The sequence below is a fragment of the Danio aesculapii genome, chromosome 23 (assembly GCF_903798145.1).
Source record: "Danio aesculapii chromosome 23, fDanAes4.1, whole genome shotgun sequence".
NCBI classification, from domain to species: domain Eukaryota; kingdom Metazoa; phylum Chordata; class Actinopteri; order Cypriniformes; family Danionidae; genus Danio; species Danio aesculapii.
The window spans coordinates 33,729,644-33,751,504 of record NC_079457.1 but is presented as its reverse complement, the minus strand read 5'-3'; the positions used below and the strand labels follow the sequence as shown (position 1 = coordinate 33,751,504).

The following is a 21,861-nucleotide window of genomic DNA, read 5'->3' as shown; positions in this document are numbered from 1 at the left end:
GTAAAGTGCTTTTAATTAAGAAAAAATTCTGAAAACTAAATAAATGACATATTCTCTTACAGAACAACTCACAGAAATCAACCATCAGTCCATTTGAAAAATTCCTTGGATTAAATACATTTAATTCACTGTATTTATTTCAGGGACTGAAAATGTACTTTTCTGATAGAATGTCCCTAAGAAATATCTCCTGTCATGTGCAAACAGTCGACAAATATTTTTTTAAAAAATCAATAAATTTTTATTTCTTGATTGTGCACACAATTTTTTTTTTAATGTGTGTTTGTTGACTTTTTTTACCCTCATATAATTACTTCAAGCAGTGCGGGCATTTGCCATGGAGCTGCAAGTACTGCTAACACAACCAGTCAATGAATTGAACTGTCATACAACACTAAGCGCTGAAGTAGTGCCATTTTGCAAGTAATGATATGTAGGTAAATAAGATTTGGTGTCCTCATGTTGTGTTTACGTCTTTCAGCTTTAGTGGTGTGTGTGTGTGTGTGTGTGTGTGTGTGTGTGTGTGTGTGTGTGTGTGTGTGTGTGTGTGTGTGTGAAAAGAGCAAGAAGACTGTGACAGGCTAGATCTCCTCGCCAGTTCTTGGACTTTTTGCTCAATAAAATAGTTAGTCGTCAGTATTTTCTAGTCCATCGTCTGTGTTTACATTCACCCACTGGCAGCCAAAATCCACTATGAAGCGTGTATGCACTGTGACTACTTTTATATTGTTGATTAGCAGCTGGGCATTTCACTCTGTCTCGCGCTGAAGCCTTGTCCGTGTCGACCAATCGCAGCAGGCTGTCATCGGTCCAATCAGCGCAGATTAGCTTCGCGCTGAGGAGGGGTTTGGGAACAAATGCTGAGCGATTCATATGGCAGTCGCTGGGATAATTAGGTAAAAATAAATGCAGATTATAAGACCATGAAAGTGTTTTTTTGACCTTGCATGCATATTAGACTGTTGTTGGAGACCCTTACAACCAAATATGACCCTATTTCATGTATAATATGGGCTCTTTAAATAAAATGTGTAATGTATTTCGTTGTCTGGTTCTTATTGAGAAAATGTCCTAGATGAACTTGAAAATGTAAGTTAATGTATTTTAACTAGGCGGCACGGTGGCTCAGTGGTTAGTGCTGTCACCTCACAGCAAGAAGTTCACTGGTTTGAGTCCCGGTTGGGCCAGTCATTTCTGTATGGAGTTTTCTCGTGTTTGCATTTTCTCATAGTGTTTGCGTGGATTTCTTCCTGTGTGCTCTGGTTTCTCCAACAGTCACAGGTGAATTGGGTAAACAAAATTGGCCTTAGTGTATAGGTATTTCCCAGTGCTGGGTTGCGTCTGGGAGGGCATGCGCTGCGAAAAACATATACTGGAATAGTTAGCAGTTCATTCTGCTGTTGCGAACCCTGATAAATAAAGAACTGAGCTGAAGGAAACTAAACTTTGCAAGTTATGCTAACTTGATAATGTAAGTTAACCTATTAAAACTGAAATAACAATTTAACTCTGTCAACTAAACATTTTAAGTTGAAAAAACTTTATTAAGTAGTTTTTTTTATTATTATTAAGAATTATGTCAATACAACAAACTGAGTCATCAAATAATTTTACAGTGCCAGGCAAGATACCAAGCAAACTGATTGTGCCGGAAAAGTTGTCCATATGGAGGTAAGCGGTCAGCAGTACAGCAAAAAAGAACAGAAGTTGTCTGCGGTGTCCTGCCCTGTAGCGATTATCTTACACACAAAATGCAGTCGGACATATCCAACTTGCTATGCTGAAAGAGAGTGTCTGCCTTCTGAACTGTACTAAGAAAGGCTGAGACTTTAGGTGCCAGATACAGTGTGAGAAGGATCTGCCACCTGCAGTCAATTTTGATATTCTAGAAATAATCAATTGTCCAGAAACAATTCAGCTAGTAGACTATGGGAGCTTTCTCAAATATTGGGGAGCTAAGCCATTCAGGGCTTTGTACTTTCCAGAAATATTGGCTACAGTGTTAAAAAAATATCCATTAACTAACAGGTTTCTGTAGTTTTTGATTCATTTTCCCCAAATTATTTGTATCTTTGAATTGCACTTACAGTAAAAGATGTTTAGGGACTGAAGACACCAAGTGATGAAGTGTTTCAGGTGTAAATTGGTCCCATTCTTCTTGCAACAAGTCCTAAGGTGGGCAACAGTACAGTGTCTCTGTTGTCACATTTTGCGCTTCAAAATGCGCCACACAATCTCTATTGAAGACAGGTCAGGATTGCAGGCAGTCCAGTGAAATACAGTACTTGTATCCTCTTTCTCTCCAGCCAGGACTTGCTGGTAACAGTATAGATGCTCTTTTTCTTGATCTGGACCCCACGGCATCCATTTCTTCTAAAAAATTAAAAAATAAATTTAAAAATACCTGAAATACTGATTCATCTGACCACAGTACATTTCCACTGTGTGATATCCATCCCAGATGCCTCCAAGCCCAGAGAAGTCGACAGCGGTTCTGGACACTGTTAACATAGAGCTTCATTTTGGCACATAACAGTTGTGGAAGTAACTACGTATTGTGGTACTTAACAAAGGTTTGCCAAAGTAGTCCTGAGCCCATGTGTTGATATTGAGTAGGAATAACCATTCTTGATTCAGTGCAGCCTGAGAGATCGGAGTGCCAACAAGATGCGCACCAACAATATGGCCTCTATTGAACTCTGATTTGTCCCCCGTAATTTTGTGCATTGCAATATTTTAAGCAAAACTGTGCCATTACTCTGCTCTTATTGGTGGAATGTGCAAGCAACAAAGGCCACTGGGTTGGTAAAATTTAGCCATAAAACTCCCAACACTAAATTGGCCAGCAGTGTTTCAGTTTCATTGTCCAACCCTTTTATATATCTATGTTAATTAATGCTGTCCAACCCTTTTATATATCTATGTTAATTAATGCTACAGCATACTATAGTATTAACTATTGTAAACTTATAAACTGTAGTAAATAATGTTATGCACCTTAGTCTTTACTACAGTAAAAGTATAATACTGTATGTCTGTAACTTATAGCTGTAGAAACTGTACTCTTGTCTATCATCGCGTCTTGTCTCTGTGTCGTAAAGACATTTTGCTGCATCTCTGCTCTGTCTGCAGCCTATATGAGAGAGCCTACTCTTTGGAGAGTCCTGTGGATCACAGGACTGTTATATGCTTGATAAAGGTTGCAGCTAAACTCCGTAGATCTCCTGAAAAAGAACTGGGCACCCCTGCTATATTAAAAATGAAGGTTCTTTATTAGTACAAACTGTTAAAAAAAGGTTCTTCGTGTTTTTTTGGGGGAACCAGAAATAGTTCTTCTGTGACATCATTGTGAAAACAGGCTTTTTGGAACTTGCTTAAAAAAAAATCATATCTCATCAGCCTTGAGTTGTGGTCTGTCATCTCCTCTCTGAATATTGGAGGCCTGTTTTTGGAGGAGTATTTTCTGGTTGTTCAAATTCTGTGTCGTCCAGAAGAAGGCTGACTTTGACTGTTTGATTTCCTCACTTTTTGTTAAATAAATAATGTTTCATTGCTTGCTTTTGGTTTTCCTTTTGAAAACTGACAGTAATACATTATTTTGATTTTCATACATTATGTAAAGTATAAGTATAAATAAAAAGTCTAATTAAAACAAATAAAAATGTATAATAATAATTAATAATAAATTATTATTATTAATAATAATAATAATTTAATAATAATAATTATTATTATTATTATTATTATTATTATTATTATTATTATTATTATTAATCCATCCTTCATTCAAATTATGTGGTTAATAAGCCCTCACGTTCTTAGGGGCGCCTTATTACAATAAACTATTGCGTAAAACGCTCCTCATCCTACATTTGATAAGTGCATATAACACATATATAAAACAGGCAATCTTTATTGTTTTGCAGAGCTCACGCTTTACAGTAGGTAATATAGAAACCGTTTGATAAATTGGAAACTAATATAGAAACTTTAAAGCCTAATAAAACATCCTTGTTTTCTTCGCATTAAATTCATTCAATCTTTCTGGGCTTTCAGGAAACACCAGACAAGCCGCTTGAGAGTCATACTCGATCTTTCCCTGCAGTGTTTGAGAGATTAGTGCACACAGTCTGACAGACATCGGTTCTCTTTCGTTTTCATTTCCCGGAAGGATTCTGTATATTGCAGGCGCTTAAGAAAAGCAAAAGGTCCGCTGAGCAAGATTACGACTTTTCACTACTCTACATGATTTTTTTGGTGTGTATATATTGACCATTTACTGATATTATAATCGGTTAATATTATCGTAGCGCATTTTTTTAGAAGAGTGTGTCAAGTCAAGGTTAAAGAACATGAGTGACGCCTCTTCACCGCCACCTTTAATAAAGGTAAGTTCTCTGATACACACAACACGCTCACTGAAAAAGTACAGTATGTGGTACTAGAAAACATTTTAGATAGTATAGTCAATGCTTTTATTTGTTTCTTAATAGCAATATACTCCAGTAACTTAAAAATCACACAAAACAAAGAAAGGACAGTTTTTATTTATATATAATAACTCTCAGATGTCATCACAAAACATAATAAATAAAATATCAGTGCAAATTTTAAGGCACAATTATTTTATTCACAGTTTAGTAAGCAATGCAAAACTGAAAATAAAAACTGTCTCAAATTTACTTTCACTTTTACTGTTTTGAGATCTAGCTATGAGACATTGTAGTTTCTGCTTTATTCATATAAATGCATTGTTATTGAGACATGACTTTTTGAAAATATGTACACTGTTAAAGATGTAATTCCAAATCATTCTTCCAATCTTTAGCATGGCTGTAATGGAAACAAACCTTCAGTCTGCTCCCCAACTCTGCCCGACCCTCAGAATGAACCTCCCTCCGTGTCTGAGGCAGTGCCTGAAGAACTGTGCAAACTACCTGGACGATTACGTACGTTCCTTTTAAACAAAACTTCACTGTGATCACATTTAAATCATACAGACCACAATGACATACATTAAAGGACAAAATCATCCAAACTTATTTTTAACATCATTTTAAACATTGTCTTTAATGGGAGATGCTTAGAAGAATGTCCAAGCTGCACACTGATCAGTTGCCAGATATTCTAAAGGGATTTTCGCATGTCTAAACCCTGGAATGCTTTAATCAGGTCACACTGATCATAATATACACCAGTAAATATTGATCCCTACACACTTTTAAAAATGAAGGTTCTTTATCGACGCTAATTGTTCCATAAAAAACCTTTCTTTATGGTATAAAAATGTTCTTTATGTTACGAAAATAATTTTTAGACCAGGAAATTTTTATCTTTTAATAAGAAAAGGAACACTGGTGAGTTTTGGGGAACCAGAAATAGCTCTTCTGTGGCATCACTGTGAAAACAAGCTTTTTGGAACATGTATTTAAAAGAATATATTCATATCTGCATGTGTTTGCAACAAAGTTTGAATTATGCAAGTGAGGAAGAAGGCAAGCTTGGCAACTGAGGTAAGAAACAAGCACTTTTATTGGTAGCAAAGCAAAAACGAAAGTAATGCTCCGGCATCCCTCTCAGGTTTCTCTCCATGTGTGTCCCTCTGGCATCTTCTCTCCATCCCAATTACTGCAAAGACACAGGTGTTATTCATTTTCTTGATTAGACCTACATTATAGCCCCCAGTCTCCTTAACATGGACTGTTTCTCAGTATGCGTTCTTCAACGTTCTTGCGTGCTCGTGTAACGTCATCATCAACCGTCAAAGTTCAGTTCCAAAACTGAAGACCACAAGGATGCGTGAAAGTTCCCGGATGTGTTCTTGATATCGAGGATGCGTAGTTGCAGACTTGAGGACCAAACTCACTTGAGAAGTCCCAGAAGTCATTGCGGCTGAATAAAGGAGGTGGGAAGTTATTATTAAAGTTCAGAGATATATCTCAGGAGTTTCCTTAAATGAGACGGTCAAAGTAATTACCATAAAAAAACTTTATAAAAGCAAAAACACATTTAGGGTGTTTATTTGCTGAAATTCGTATAAAAACTTTTTATTGTGCAAAGTATATTTGTAAGGTTTTTGTACATGTTATATATATATATATATATATATATATATATATATATATATATATATATATATATATATATATATATATATATATATATATATTGAAAAGGGGGAAAACAAAAAAAAAAGGTGTATGTATGCAGTAATGTTTAAATAATTTTACGTTAAAAATATGTGAAGGTCATGTGACCATCAGGAAGAGCGCAGCATCTCATTTCTCATGTCTCCTGAGTTCGTTCGTGAGGTAACCTGCCAGGACCGCTCTCCACAAGAACGCAAGTCCGTTCTCTGGGATTTTGGAATTGAGAAACAGCCAGGCTCTCCCTCCATGTGATCTGTTTGACCACACCCCCCTCGTGACAGTGTAGTACTCTAAAACCACAAACCCTCAACTTACAGATTGATTGGATGAAAGCTGCAGGTTTCATGTTTATGTAGGTTTCAGCATTATGTATTTTCATTTAAAAACTATTCATATTAAATAAACTCAAGTGCAGGGTTAAAAAGTGTAATTTATAATTTGTCCCAATTAATGACAGTATGAAATTACATACCAATCCATTTTTACCATTTTGCAAACATTATACAATACATTAAATGTTTGATGAACATTGTGTGACGACTTTAACATTTAATAAAACATCAACATGAATGTACATCTAAAAGATTTCTAAAAATATAAAATAACGTTTTTGTGCTAACATTTTGAGAATGTTTATTTGAGAGCATTCTATTAACATTACTGAAAGAATGCTTTCTCAGCAGTAATTTGCCAGAATGTCTTGCCATTTTCACTATGGATTTTAATAAGCTACTACAATGGGATAATTTCCAGCAAATTAAGATAGAAATGTGGGTCTGTCCTTCAAAAGAATTGAAATATAGTAATTTAGGCTTTGTTTGTTTTGCTTATAAGTGCCATTTTTGAAAATAGTATAGTAATGATATGTAATACTATTAAAGGCCCTGGTACACTTCAAAAGCATTTGAGATGTGAAAAAGAAATTTGAGATCTGAAAAAGCATACACAGGAGCCTCTTTCATGCTCTCCAGAAATGTATATAGGGGTACCTATTAATAATGAGCCTGTGTTGACTTTTTTTGAACACTCCAACATGCACTGCTGTATGCTCCTACTGATTGACTAACCATCACAGACCAATGGTAGCCCAAAGGTGTTTAAGAAAAAAACAAACTCCCCAAAAATTTCACTTTGTTGAGCTGTTTCGAACTGTTAACCCACTGATGTAACATGGACTATTTTGACAATGTTTTTGGTTTCTTGACTTTGGCTGATTATGGAGGATGAGAGAGCTCTCGGATTCCATCTAAAATATCTTAATTTGTGCTTAGTAGTGTCCTAATCATTTTGGGTAAACTAACTCTTTAAAGGTTTTAATAATTTATAGTGTTTCTCACATAATGATGAAAATAATACAGATTTCTTTCATTTGTGCAGGGATCAATCCTTCATTGTGGAATAAGGAGGATGTGAATCTGTGGCTGCGCTGGGCTCAGAGGGAGTACTCTCTGCGGCGTGCAGACCAACAGAGATTCGAAATGAATGGAAAAGCACTTTGTCTCCTCACCAAAGAGGACTTTCGTATCCGCTGCCCCAGCTCTGGTGTGTCACATTAACTTAACCAAGTTGTAGTTATTAGACTTGTCCAAACCCATTCATAATAAGCATACTCTCTCTACCGGAACAGGTGATGTTCTGTATGAGCTCCTTCAATATGTGAAGCAGCAAAGGAGATGTGCCATCTTCAGTCCATCATCCAACTCCAGCACACAGATCTTACACGAGACCACAGGTGACCTTTTATCTGTCTGTCTATCTGTCTCTCTGTCTGTCTGTCTGTCTGTCTGTCTGTCTATCTATCTATCTATCTATCTATCTATCTATCTATCTATCTATCTATCTATCTATCTATCTATCTATCTATCTATCTATCTATCTATCTATCTATCTATCTGTCTGTCTGTCTGTATGTCTGTCTGTCTGTCTGCCTGCCTGCCTGCCTGCCTGCCTGTCTGTCTGTCTGTCTGTCTGTCTGTCTGTCTGTATGTCTGTCTATATGCCTATCTATCTATCTATCTATCTATCTATCTATCTATCTATCTATCTATCTATCTATCTATCTATCTATCTATCTGTCTGTCTGTCTGTCTGTCTGTCTGTCTATCTGTCTATCTATCTATCTATCTATCTATCTATCTATCTATCTATCTATCTATCTATCTATCTATGTTTCCTTAATGTTTTCTTTGAATTATTGTTATGGTTATCCAATGGTTACTCCTTCGATTTGCAGAAATAAGCTGCGCTTTGGTAATGATTTCACCCATTTTGATATATATCTGACTTCCTACATGAACATGTGCCAGAGAATAAATGCAATGACTTGTCGAAGCTTGTAGCAAACACACAGCTGATGGAAATGAGGTGCTGTTTTTACTCTATTATGCTTCTGAGCTTTTGAAAAGAAGAAGAAGAAAAAAAAAACATGCTTAAACTTACTAAACATCTTATATAAGTTATGTGTTGTATTGACTTTGACTGACAACCACGGATATACTTTATTTGTTTAACAAGGGGTTAAATAGCAGCCATTCATTTGTGAAAGAGGGAATTTCCTAGCTGCAAAACTAGAATGGTTGCCAATAGGTGTGGTTACCTCAGACCTCTATTCAAACAATATTACATCATACTGTATATTATTTTATTTTATTTTTTTTTGTCTCAGACTGCATTCTGATTGACATGAAAGGTTAATTTGCTTTTCACTTACAACCATAAACTGCATTTACAGCAATAATTGGTTTTGCAGGTCCTTATGTTCCCTCTAACAGAAGTGTTCCTGTTTGTCCTGTGAACCCAAATTCTCGGACGGTTTCAGCTGGATACAACACAGCTCAGATGCAGGACAGAACACACTTGTTTGCCGACCATGAGCTTGGACAAGGCATGCAAACAGGTCTGTCATTAATATGTTTTTTGCCTTTTTCCAAGTCCTGAAATCTAAACCCTGAAAGATTTCAAGAACTAATTTTATTTAAATATAAGACGTACTGTAGACATAAATTTGTAGTACTTAAGCAAATGTTTAAAGTTTAATTATGAAACTTCAGTGGGTTTGTGATAAGTTTGTATAAAAGCCCAATTTTAATTTAAAGAAATAGTTAAAAAATTCAAAATTGCAACTCAAACTCATGAAAAAACATAAAAAACATGCCAGAACATGCATTACGTTTCATTCAAATCATGATTAGGGTCAAATTATCAATAATAAATACTTTTTACAAGCATTTGCTTGTACAATATTGTGTAGATTTTTATTTTAATGTCCTATTTTGCATGTACATACTATGAACATATCATAGTTAATACATAGACTTGTTAATAACTAGCCACTTTCCTTAAACTTACCACTGAAACTAACCTTAATCAACACACTACTTTCATAGGTAAGGAAACTAGGAAACTATAAGTCCAGGTTAAGTACATATATCATTAAGTAAACTTTTAGTTTATGATTTCCAAACAAATACTTTGTAAGTATACTTTCTAATAGTAAGTACTTTTACTATTCTTTCATGTTTTGCAGAGATTTCCCATCATTCTGTCAAAGAAAAAATGTTACAGATATCTCCAGACAAAAGCAGACAGACTGTAGCTGCTTTCAGTACAGAAGAGCCTCTCAACCTGTCCAATAAACCTGAAAGACCTGCCAAAAACACACAACCCTCTGAGGCCACAGGAAGGATTCCAGGTGCTCATTCATACCGTTTCAGATGCTAACAAGATATTATATATTAACTTTTCAATCTCTATAGTCATAAGGTATAGTTAGTATAGTTTTGCATTTTAGATTAGTTTTATTGTGAAAATATTTTAAAATGTACTGTAAATTTCAGATTTGTTTTAGTTCAGCTTAGTTAAGTTTTTTTTTATTTTGTAAAAACACACAATTTTCACTATTTATATTTAGTTTGTATATATTTAATTTCAGTTTCAGTAAGTCTAGTTTAGCAGAGTTAATAAAACACACCCAGTGTAGACCAAAGCAACGTTGCATAGCTTACATTAACTCTTGTGCACACTTCTTAGTATTTAAAAAAAAAATAATAGTTTGAAAATAATAGTTTGAACATAAACATTTTAAACTTTTCTTCATATATATATATATATATATATATATATATATATATATATATATATATATATATATATATATATATATATATATATATATATATAAATATAAATATAAGTATATATATATTAGGCGGGTATAGATTAATTTTTTTAATCTAGATTAATCCCGAAATTAGATTAAAATGGCTCATTTGAATTCTGCCGAAGGCATTCAGAATATGTGTGCTACCAAAATAATAAATCTTTAAGAATGGGTTTCTCAAGCCAGGTGGCGCATTAGACCAGGGGCTCATCTCCTGTTTCCAAAATGCATAACAAACTGCTTGAGAAGCTGTTCTACTATGATAATTGGTGATGAAAATAAAAAAAGAAAAAAAATAGGGGGCCAGAAATAGGGGAAGAAAAAAAAGTGTAACTTGCACTATTCTTAAAGCTAGTTGGTATTATGACTTATAAAATAAGTCCATATTAATTTAACTGTGAAGTGCAAAGCCTCCATTCAAATAATTAGACTTTACCTGCTACACGGTGTTTATTTTTTTGATTGGTCAACAAGCTCAACATGTCAAAATGCCCCAAACTGCCTGGTATGCAGGGGAGGGAAAAAATAAAAGAATTGGCCATTGATTTTAATAGGCTAAACCTTATATTTTCTAATGTTTGCTATGTATTCTATCATTTGAAGCTATTTGTTGTCCCATATTTTTTTTACATCCCAATGTTGACAGGGATGGCATAACATGGTTGCTAATCAATAAATAGCTATAGTGCTATCTGTTAGTTTTAACATCAGCTAATGTTATGGAAGGGCATATGGAAAATAGTAACAGTAATGTAACTACCCCCATCATTCCTTCCTCAAGCAAATGTGTAAATATTAGATCTATTCAGCAATAACATTAATTGCATTGGCATATTTATCTGACATTTTCCCAGCTTGTAGTAGTCGATCAAAAAGCAATTTAGTTTCTTATAACTATATGTACACTAGCAGTGGAATTTACGGTAATGTGACGGGGTGCCATCTGAAATCTTGCCTAGGGCGCCAAATTGGTTAGGGCCGGGCCTGCCTGGAAGAGCATCCGCTGGGTAAAACATATGCTGGATAAGTTTGCGGTTCATTCCGCTGCGGCGACCCCGGAATAATAAAGGGACTAAGCTGAAAAGAAAATGAATGAACATATATATCACATATCACATGTTTTTTTGGCCGATAGATTTTCTCTTAGTTTTCATTTACTAATACAACATAGGAGAGAACATCCTTATGACAATTTTTTCTGTTCATTAGACTGTAAGCTTTTATGGGACTATGTGTACCAGCTGCTGTCTGACAGCAGATATGAGGCCTTCATTCGCTGGGAGGATCCAGACAACATGATCTTCAGAGTTGTGGATCCCAATGGACTGGCACGACTCTGGGGAAACCACAAGGTACTAAAACCAGTCCAAACATCTTAACAAGTGCATTTACATGCACATTCACAACCCCAGCTTTTTCCCCAGAGCTGTCTTCCTTATGAACTCTGCCCCTCACTGACTCTTTTGCCCCCCAATACACCCCCCACACTCCTCTAACTTATACTCCTCACAATCACTGCACTATTTAACATTTGCACATTTAAAGTTTGCACATATTCATTGCACTGATTCACTTATTTGAACTGGACATACCCACTGCACATGGACATTTGTAATTATGTTTATCTATCTGCACACTTCTGCTAATAATAGTATCCTGTACATATAGAATCAGAATCAGTTTTATTGCCAAGTGTGCTTCACACACACAAGGAATTTGTTTTGGCTACAGAAGCTTCCAGTGTACATAAAGTGACAAGTGACAACACAAAATAAATCTGAAAAAATAAAATAATAATAATAAAAAAAGATAAACATTAAACAGATGCGGTTAGTGAAGAAACCTGGATGTTGAGTTGTTTGTACAGATTGTTATAAATATACAGGTTATAAGGTGCTGTGTACAAGTGCGAATGTAGAAAGTATTGCATTGTATATTGATATAAGGTGCTGTGTACAAGTGCGTATGAGAAAGTATTGCACATATTTATTGCAAAGTAGGGGAATATTTAACTGTTCATAAGGTAGACAGCCTGAGGAAAGAAACTTTTCCTGTGTCTGGCTGTTTTTGTGCTTGGTGCTCTGAAGCGCCGACCAGACGGTAACAGTTCGAACAGGTAGTGTGCTGGGTGTGAGGCGTCCAGAGTGATTTTGCGAGCCCTTTTACTCACTCTGGAAGAGTACAGTTCTTGAAGTGTAGGAAGGGTTGTGCCAGTGATTCGTTCAGCAGTCCGGACTATTCGCTGTAGTCTTCGGAGGTCGGTTTTGGCAGCTGAGCCGAACCAGACGGTGATTGAAGTGCAGAGGATGGATTGGATGACAGCGGAGTAGAACTGTACGAGTAGCTCCTGTGGCAGGTTGAACTTCCTCAGCTGACGAAGGAAGTACAGTCTCTGCTGGGCTTTCTTCACAATAGAGTCTATATGAATGTCCCACTTCAGATCCTGAGAGATGGTGGTGCCCAGGAACCTGAATGACTCTACTGCAGCCACAGTGCTGTTCATGATGGTGAGTGGGGGGAGTGCAGGGGGTTTCTCCTGAAGTCCACTATCATCTCCACTGTTTTTAGCGTGTTCAGCTCCAGGTTGTTGTATCTGCACCATAACGCCAGCCGCTCCACCTCCTGTCTGTATGCAGACTCATCACCGTTCTGGATGAGGGCGATAACAGTAGTGTCGTCTGCAAACTTAATGAGTTTGATGGAGGGGTCTTTTGCAGTGCAGTCGTTGGTGTACAGGGAGAAGAGCAGTGGAGAAAGAACACATCCCTGGGGGGTACCAGTGCTGATGGTGCGGCTGTCGGATGTGATTTTGCCCATTCTGACTAGCTGTTGTCTATCTGTCAGAAAGCTGGTGATCCACTGACAGACAGAGCTAGGAACAGAGAGCTGGGCCAGTTTGTACTCAAGCAGTGATGGGACGATGGTGTTAAAGGCAGAACTGAAGTCCACAAACAGAATCCTTGCGTAGTTCCCTGGTTTGTCCAGATGTTGTAGGGTATAATGCAGTCCCATGTTGACTGCATCATCCACAGACCGGTTTGCTCTATAGGCGAACTGCAGGGGGTCCAGCAGGGGTCCAGTGATGTCCTTCAGATATGCTAGCACCAGTCTTTCGAATGACTTCATGGCCACAGATGTTAAGGCCACAGGTCTGTAGTCATTGAGTCCTGTGATCTTTGGCTTCTTCGGGATTGGGATGATAGTAGAACGCTTAAAGCAGGATGGAACTTTGCACTGTTCCAGTGATCTATTGAAGATATGTGAGAAAATGGGAGCCAGCTGGTCAGCGCAGGTTCTCAGACAGGCTGGTGAGAAACCATCTGGCCCTGGTGCTTTCCTTCTCTTCTGTTTACTGAAGATCTGACACACATTATCCTCACTGATCTGAAGAGCAAGGGGGGAGAGGAAGATGACTGGAGGCGTTGATGGCTGTGTAGGGAGATGGTCCGGGCTGTGTTGATGTGGTATTGATGGCCGTGTAGGGAAATGGATCGGGCTGTGTTGATGTGGTGTTGATGGCTGTGTAGGGAGATGGTCCGGGCTGTGTTGATGTGGTGTTGATGGCTGTGTAGGGAGATGGTCCGGGCGGGTGTGAGGTGTCTGGTCATAGGTGTCAAACCTACAGTAGAACATATTCAGCTCGTTTGCAATATGTTTATTGCTGTCGATACTGGGGGACGGTGTCTTGTAATTAGTGAAATCTTTTAAGCCTCTCCACACTGATGCAGGGTCGTTAGCTGAAAACTGGTTTTGCAGCTTTTTGGCATAGCTTTTCTTAGCCACACCAATCTCCTTTGTCAATGTGTTCCTGGCCTGATTGTACAGGATCCTGTCACCACTCCTGTAAGCATCCTCTTTGGCCTGACGAAGCTGTCTGAGTTTTGGTGTGAACCATGGTTTATCATTATTAAATGACAAGTAGGTCCTGGCAGGGATGCATAACTCCTCACAAAAACTGATGTATGATGTTACAGTCTCTGTGAGCTCGTCCAGATCTGTGGCTGCAGCTTCAAAAACATCCCAGTCAGTGCATTCAAAACAGGCTTGTAAGACCTGCTCTGTGTCATTGGTCCATCTCTTGACAGTCCTTAATACTGGCTTAGTAGTTTTAAGTTTTTGCCTGTAAGTTGGTATAAGATGAACCAGGCAGTGATCGGGGAGTCCTAGAGCTGCTCTGGCGACGGAGCGATATGCATCCTTTATTCTGGTGTAGCAATGGTCCAAAATGGTATTGTATGTGGGGCATGTAATGTGCTGTTTGAATTTAGGCAGCTCATGTGTGAGTTTTGCCTGATTAAAGTCCCCAAGTATGATAAAAACAGAGTCCGGGTGTTGTTGTTCTGTCTCTGTGATCAGATCAGCCAGCTGTTGCAGTGTAGTACTCACGTGTGCTTGTGGTGGAATGTAAACACAGACGAGAATGAACAAGGAAAACTCTCTTGGTGAATAAAACGGCTTACAGTTAATGAAAAGCATTTCCACATCAGGACAGCACATCTTCTTTAACACAGTTACATCCGTACACCACCTTTTGTTGATGTAAAAGCATGTCCCACCACCACGCGTTTTGCCCGTTGACTCCATATCGCGATCTGCTCTGTACAGCTGAAAGTCCGGTAGGTTTAATGCGCTGTCCGGAATGGCTTCGTTTAGCCAGGTTTCCGTGAAACACAGGACAGCAGAGTTGTTAAAGTTCTTGTTTTTGCATGTGAGCAGAAGTAGTTCGTCCATTTTGTTAGGAAGAGAGCGGAGATTCGCCAGGTGGATGCTGGGCAGCGCCGTTCTGAAGCCACGCTGTCTTAGCCTGACGAGCGCGCCGGCTCGCTTCCCACGCTTGCGCGTTTTGTAGCGTTTCCACAATGCGGCTGCTCCGCCGACCACAATGTTCCGCAAAACGCCACAAAAATCAAAATCCAGTTCTTGATTAGTTGGTGTGCACTGCCGAATGTCCAGCAGCTCGTCCCTGGTGTAACTGATCGTGTTTGATAAACATAAAACAGGACAGACTAACAAAAACAGTGCAAACACTGGAGAGCCCCACACCGAAGCGGCCATCCGCGGCGCCATATTGATGAGGTAAAAAAAAAAAAAAAAAGATTCATTTATTGTAAATCTGTTCATAGCTAATACAACCTGTATATAATGTTCATAGTACATCCATCTGTAAATATTACCATAGTTTTTCTATAACTGCACTTTATAACTTATACCTGTATCCTGCACTTGCTGCTATTGCACTGCTGGTTAGACCTAAACTGCATTTCGTTGCCTTGTACTTGAACATGTGTAATGACAATAAAGTTGAATCTAATCTAATCTAATCATTATGGTAATAGTCCAACGATATAGGCGTCCTATTATACACCAAGTGCAATGTGGCAATTTTGTTAGTTTTAGCACTGTACTGTACTGTACTGTACTGACCACACTGTACTAACCACCCAATGGTGACATGCAACAAGGTGTGGTTTAAAGACCGATTAATGCAAAAATTTATAGTTAATTATGACTGTAGAAAGCAAAAACCGAATCCCAGAAATTTTAGAAGATTTAAAAATCCTAGCTGGTTGCAGTTTTGTTGGGGTCAGTCTCTCCATCTTCTATCTCAGCGGAGATGCCCATGAGCAAGGCACCTAACCCCTTATTGCTCTGGAAACAATAGCAGCCCACTGCCTAGGGTGTATGCTCACAGAGGTTGTGTCTTCTCACTCCTCACTAAAAAAATATGTGTGTGCACTTGAATGGGTGCAAAGCAAAGAACGAAGTCCGTGTATAGGTAAAACCCACAAATGAGCTGGTTCTCCCTTGCTGCCTCACATCAGATAAACTGCAGTCAATGACAGACAGATGTGAATAAAGTGTAGATTATGGGCTCTAATTTAAGGATCTATTAGACTCCTACCTCAACAATAAGCATAGAGATGGTAGTGCCATCCAAATGCATACAAGAAATATGGGTTCCACTTCATGTTAAGTGGCCATATGTACTTACATCAGAAAATAATGTGTTTATAATAATGTGTTTATATAGTTGCACAACACATCTAGTGCTCTAGAAACGGGGTACAAGCAGTCAGGGTCAGGTATGGAGGTATGGGTAGGTTTAAGTTTGGGTTGAGGATGGGTCAATGTAATTCTGAATGTAATTGCGAGCACATATTTTTTCAAATATTACTACAATGTAAATAATATGTAATAAGTGCATTATACTAAATTATTAATTTACATAAAGTACATAGTAATTAAAGCCATTTTATCAAAAGTGGGACTAAAAATTGTAAAGCAAGCTTAAAAATATGATGGTGGATCCATATGTAGTTTTACCATTTATTAATAAAAACAAAACTTAGACAAGAACAAATTCAGGGTTAACTACATACAGTGACAAGAACTCAAACGAAGGGGCATTTATTCTAAGGATAATGGGCTAGTAAGGTAGAGACCATGAATTACTCACAGAAAAACACATATGAGTGCTGTAGGAAGCAGTTCCAATTTACTAGAATTTAATATATGTTAAGTTGATTTGACACAATCTACATTGTAAAAGCCCAATAGAACTAAAGATGAATTGAATTGTGACAAAATCACAGCTGATTAATCTGACAATTGAAAAACTAGTTCCAACCAAGCAGCAAACACAAATTATTACATTTGACTTGACTACTGGGAAATACATTAATTTGATTTTGAGTCTAAACATGGTTTAGTAGCATTGATAGGCTATTGGTTTGCATGTAAATAGCTTATTTCAGTAAGTTGACTTTTCTGAGTTATCAGTGTATTGGTGTGTGTGTGTGTGTGTGTGTGTGTGTGTGTGTGCATGTTCTTATTTCTTTAAGTTTTGTTGCAGAACAGAGCTAATATGACCTATGAGAAAATGTCTAGAGCACTTCGTCATTACTACAAGCTCAACATCATCAAGAAAGAGACTGGCCAGAGGCTGCTCTTCCGGTGAGTCAGGCATTTCGTAATTTCAAGCACATTTCTGTTGTTTTTTTGCATGTCATATATTATTAGTCAAATTATATTGATTTTTATGTCATAGTTGCTACTAATATAATTTCTGGGTAATTTCATGTAATGTTGTAAAAATTGGATATATGGATGCCCTTCCAGTCGCAACCCAGTACTGGGAAACACCCATAAACACTCATTCACTTTAGTTTATTCAATTCACACCGCATGTCTTTGGACTGTGGGGGAAACCAAAGCACCTGGAGGAAACCCTTGCAAACACGAGGAGAACATGCAAACTCCACACAGAAATGCCAACTTGGTTTTGACCAATAAGCCTCAAAGCTGCCCGCACTTAAAATTATATTCATATATTTTTTTAAATGGGTACATTCCAGATATGATTACAGGTTGTATAATATCTCTGGTAAATCATAGTAATACTGGTAAATTGAAGGCCAATTTACTGTACTTACATTGCAGTAATTATTATTTATTCATTAATTATTATTTATTCATTGATTTTTTCATTTTTTCTTTATTAATCTGGGGTCGCCACAGCGGATTGTACCGCCAACTTATCCAGCATATGTTTTACGCAACGGATGCCCTTCCAGCTGCAACCCATCACTGGGAAACATCCATACACACTCATACACTACAGACAATTTTAGCTTACCCAATTTACCTATACCACATGTCTTTGGACTTATGGGGGAAACCGGAGCACCCGGAGGAAACCCACGCCAACATGCGGAGAACATGCAAACTCCACACAGGAACACCAACTGACCCAGCCAGGGCTCAAACCAGCGACCTTCTTGTTATGACGCGTACGTGCTACCCACTGCGCCACCGTGCAGCCATAGTATTTATTAAAAGGTATTTTAACTAATTCCATACACTTAATTAAGTACACCTTGCTTGTATCTAGCTTGACCCCTATTGATTCTAGAACTGCCTTAATTATTTACAGCACTGATTTAACAAGGTGTTGGAAACATTCTTCAGTATTAACATGAGAGCATCACACAGCTGGAGCAGATCAGTCATCTTTTTTTATCTTTATTTCTAAAGAGCTTTTTACAATGTACAATGTAGAATTCGTCTTTTGTTGAAACCTCTTCTTGGTCGGACGCAAATCTTTTTAAATTCATTAAAGGGCAGGGAGACCAGCTAGAATGACCAGCTAAACCAAATTGGCTAGGCTGGTTTTAGCTTGGCATTCCTGCTGCTTGCCCAGCCTAAGCATATTAGACCAGGCTTTAAGAGGCCAAAATTTCTCTTGAACCAGCCTGGTTCACCAGTTAAAATCAGCTAACCAGTCTGGAAATTCTCCTTTGACATAAACAAAGCATTTTCATCCACAGATTTACATTTTCTGACTCCAACAATCAAGCCACATTCAAAGTGGCTTACTATAAATCCCCTTTCCTCCTTATTCTGATACTGTTTGGCCTTTGGCAGATCATCCTGACCACATCTACAGGCCTAATCCATTACATTACTGCCATGTGATTGACTGAATATATTTAATGAGCATTTTAACAGATGTAGTTAAAACACTTTACTGTTGTTTTACAATGAAAACGTATGCATTTAATAATTAAATGAAAAATATATTTTAGAAAAAAATATCTTTCATTGACAAGTTATTATCTGTAGGATTTCTGAACTTACACACGAGGGAGCTAAAGCTGTTGGCATGTAGGCATGATTATCTGAAACTGAAAAATACTCTGACCACAAACTGTTCTATCACTGTTCTGTGATGTCAGTTTTCTTGCTCCGTGTGCTTCAGGTTCTTGAAGACCCCTGAGGAAATAATACAAAGCAGGTCAGACCGTGCAGAAGTGCCCGAATCTCCAGACAGTCCTGTGTCTCCAGACTACAGAGAAGAAGCTCTGGAAGTGTCCCCTGCATCGACCCCCACTACCCTGAGCCCCAGCTCTGATCACAACTTCTGCATATCACCAATTCCGTGACACTCACTACTACATTCTGACCCAGAATCAGCCTTAGTAGCTAATAACCTGACCTTTAAGCTTGGGGAAATGCCCAATACGGAACAACGTGAAATACAGACTGCCATCTACAGCCCCAAAGATTTCTGAGATGTACCAAAATACTCAGTAATATTTTATGGGGGCCTAGAAATACAACACAGGTTTGTCTCAGGGCAGAAATATGTCATTAGTTGTTGTGGGGTTGTGTTAAATCTTAAATGACACTAATTCCACTAATTTGCATGATGCTTGGAGTTAATATGAAACTTTTTCTCAGGTTGTAAAACTGTGCAATGTAAATTTTAGAGATTTGTGAACTGCGCTGCATTATTTACATAAATAAATTGAATCAAATAATTACAATTTGTATAGTAAAATCAGTGAGTTAATTAATTGATTAATCTATTAACTGTGTAAAAGATGCTCCTATTTTGTTAGATTGAAATGTGTATAACTGCTTAAGGATTTTTATTAGTAAAGTTTTATTGTCATAAATTGGTATGCATTATATCGTTCAATGATTTTGAATATTTCTTACAGTAATTTAAATAAGTTAAAAATAAAAATTCTGTATGACAAATTATTGTGTACTTTGAGGTACAATGATTAAATTTTTTAGGATAAAATCTAGATACATGATATACAGTGCTCAGCATAAATGACTACTCTCCTCACAGATCTCTCTTTTAAATTAATACTTTTCTATAGGATTCTTAACAATAATATATTTGTGTACATACATTATATTAGTCTGTACCAAAGCTAAAACTGGAACTAATCTAACAAAAAGCTTAAGATAACTGTCCAAAAATTATTTCACACAAACTGATATGCTTGTTATAAATATGAAATAAAATTTAAATAAACGGGAAAAATCAAGAGAATCATAAAAAATATAAACTTTTGGGTAACACTTTATTTTCCATTTGATGGTCCATTTGAGTATTAGTAGACTGCTTAATATCTGTTGATACTGCTCCCTCAACAGACATTTAACTGACTATAAGAAACTTTGCAAGTAAGTCAACTACAGAAGTGTATATGTGTGTGCAGCACATCTATACTCTAGCATGATAAATGCGTTTCTATTTTTAATTTAAGGCTAACCAGACAATGTTAAAACAAGCCAAAAAAAGCATCAAAACAAAAAAATGGTAAGCTTATTTGAATTCCCCTCCTTACTAATTTGTTTCTTAAATCTGGCTCTACTGTACAAGATTATAATTGTAAAAAACTATTTTAGTAACTAATAATAACAAAAGTTCAAGTTTATCCTTTCATGTGTTTAGCTATTTTTCCAAAACAAGCAATTTTCAATTCAAAAATATTGTAAAATGAATAAATAAATAAATAATAATAATAATAAAATTGATTGATTGATTGATTCATTCATTCATTCATTTTCTTTTCAGCTTAGTCTCTTTACTAATCAGGGGTCACCACAGCGGAATGATCCACCAACTTATTAAGCATATGTTTTACACAGCAGATGCTCTTCCAGCTGCAACCCAACTCTGGGAACACTCATTGTAACACTCATATAGCGCATGTCTTTGGACTGAGAACATGCAAACTCTACACAGAAACGGCAACTGACCCAGCCGTTGCTCGAACCAGCAAGCTTCTTGCTGTGAGGCGATCATGCTACCCACTGCACCACCGTGCTGCCAAAATAATAAAATAAAAATAAATAAAAATAATTCATTCATTCATTTTCCTTCGGCTTAGTCCCTTATTTATCAGGGATTGTCACAGAGGAATGAGCTGCCAACTATTTCAGCATATGTTTTACACAGTGGATGCCCTTCCAGTTGCAACCCAGTTCTGGGAAACACCCATACACTCTTGCATTCACACAGACACTTATACACTGCGGGCAATTTTATTTACCCAATACACTTATAGCGCATGTCTTTGGACTGTGGGGGAAACAGGAGCACCTGGAGGAAACTCACGCCAACACAGAGAGAACAGACAAACTCCACACAGAAATGCCAACTGGCCCAGCTGGGACTCGAACCAGCAACCTTTTTGCTGTGTGACGACAGTGCTAATCATTGAGTTACCATGGTATAATAATAGTAATAATAAATGATAATAAAATAATAATAATAATTGTTACCAGTAAATAAGAAACAACTAGTGAAGGAATGTATTTTCTGATGGATGTCCACTCCAGGATGGAGTAACACATATCCTTTCTTATGGTTTTATAATTATTAATAAATTTGAATTTGTGTTTAAGGGCCTACAAAATGATGACCTTGGTGTCATCCCTCTTCAGAGTAAAACTGGAATTATATGTGTGTCATTGCTTTTTAATCTATGCAAAGTCTTTTGTTTCCTCAGGATCTTCAGGCCTATTCAAGAGGTCATCGAGATCTCTCGTGTGGAACTGGATGTTTGATGCTACTTAAACAGCTGTCACTAGATGTGAATTTTACTGTGTGACTTTTTTATTTCTTTTTAAAGAGGACACTGGTATGCTACCAGTTTTGATGGCTGAGAAAACAATAAAAAGCCTTAAAAAAAAGACAGGTTGTACTCTGTGTGTATGTTGTATTCTTTTGTGGATCAGTCCTACAGATCT

At 37.2% G+C, this 21,861-nt stretch overlaps 1 protein-coding gene across 3 annotated transcripts; it reads left to right on the top strand.

Annotated features, from left to right (window-relative positions):
• The first annotated feature begins 4,134 nt into the window (after positions 1–4,134).
• etv7 (ETS variant transcription factor 7) lies at positions 4,135–21,788 on the top strand. 3 transcript variants are annotated; one of them, XM_056449798.1, is made up of 10 exons: positions 4,135–4,208; positions 4,311–4,388; positions 4,829–4,949; positions 7,527–7,691; positions 7,777–7,881; positions 8,899–9,045; positions 9,676–9,840; positions 11,518–11,660; positions 17,162–17,262; positions 19,067–19,737. In XM_056449798.1, exons 2-10 carry the CDS (start codon positions 4,353–4,355, stop codon positions 19,248–19,250), a joined length of 1,167 nt encoding a protein of 388 aa, XP_056305773.1. In that variant the 5' UTR covers positions 4,135–4,208; positions 4,311–4,352; the 3' UTR covers positions 19,251–19,737. The 3 variants fall into 3 exon arrangements, with proteins under 3 accessions (XP_056305773.1, XP_056305774.1, XP_056305772.1); XM_056449799.1 differs by lacking the exon at positions 19,067–19,737 and adding an exon at positions 21,621–21,788 and having other exon boundaries at positions 4,141–4,388; XM_056449797.1 differs by having other exon boundaries at positions 4,141–4,388.
• The last annotated feature ends 73 nt before the right edge of the window (positions 21,789–21,861 follow it).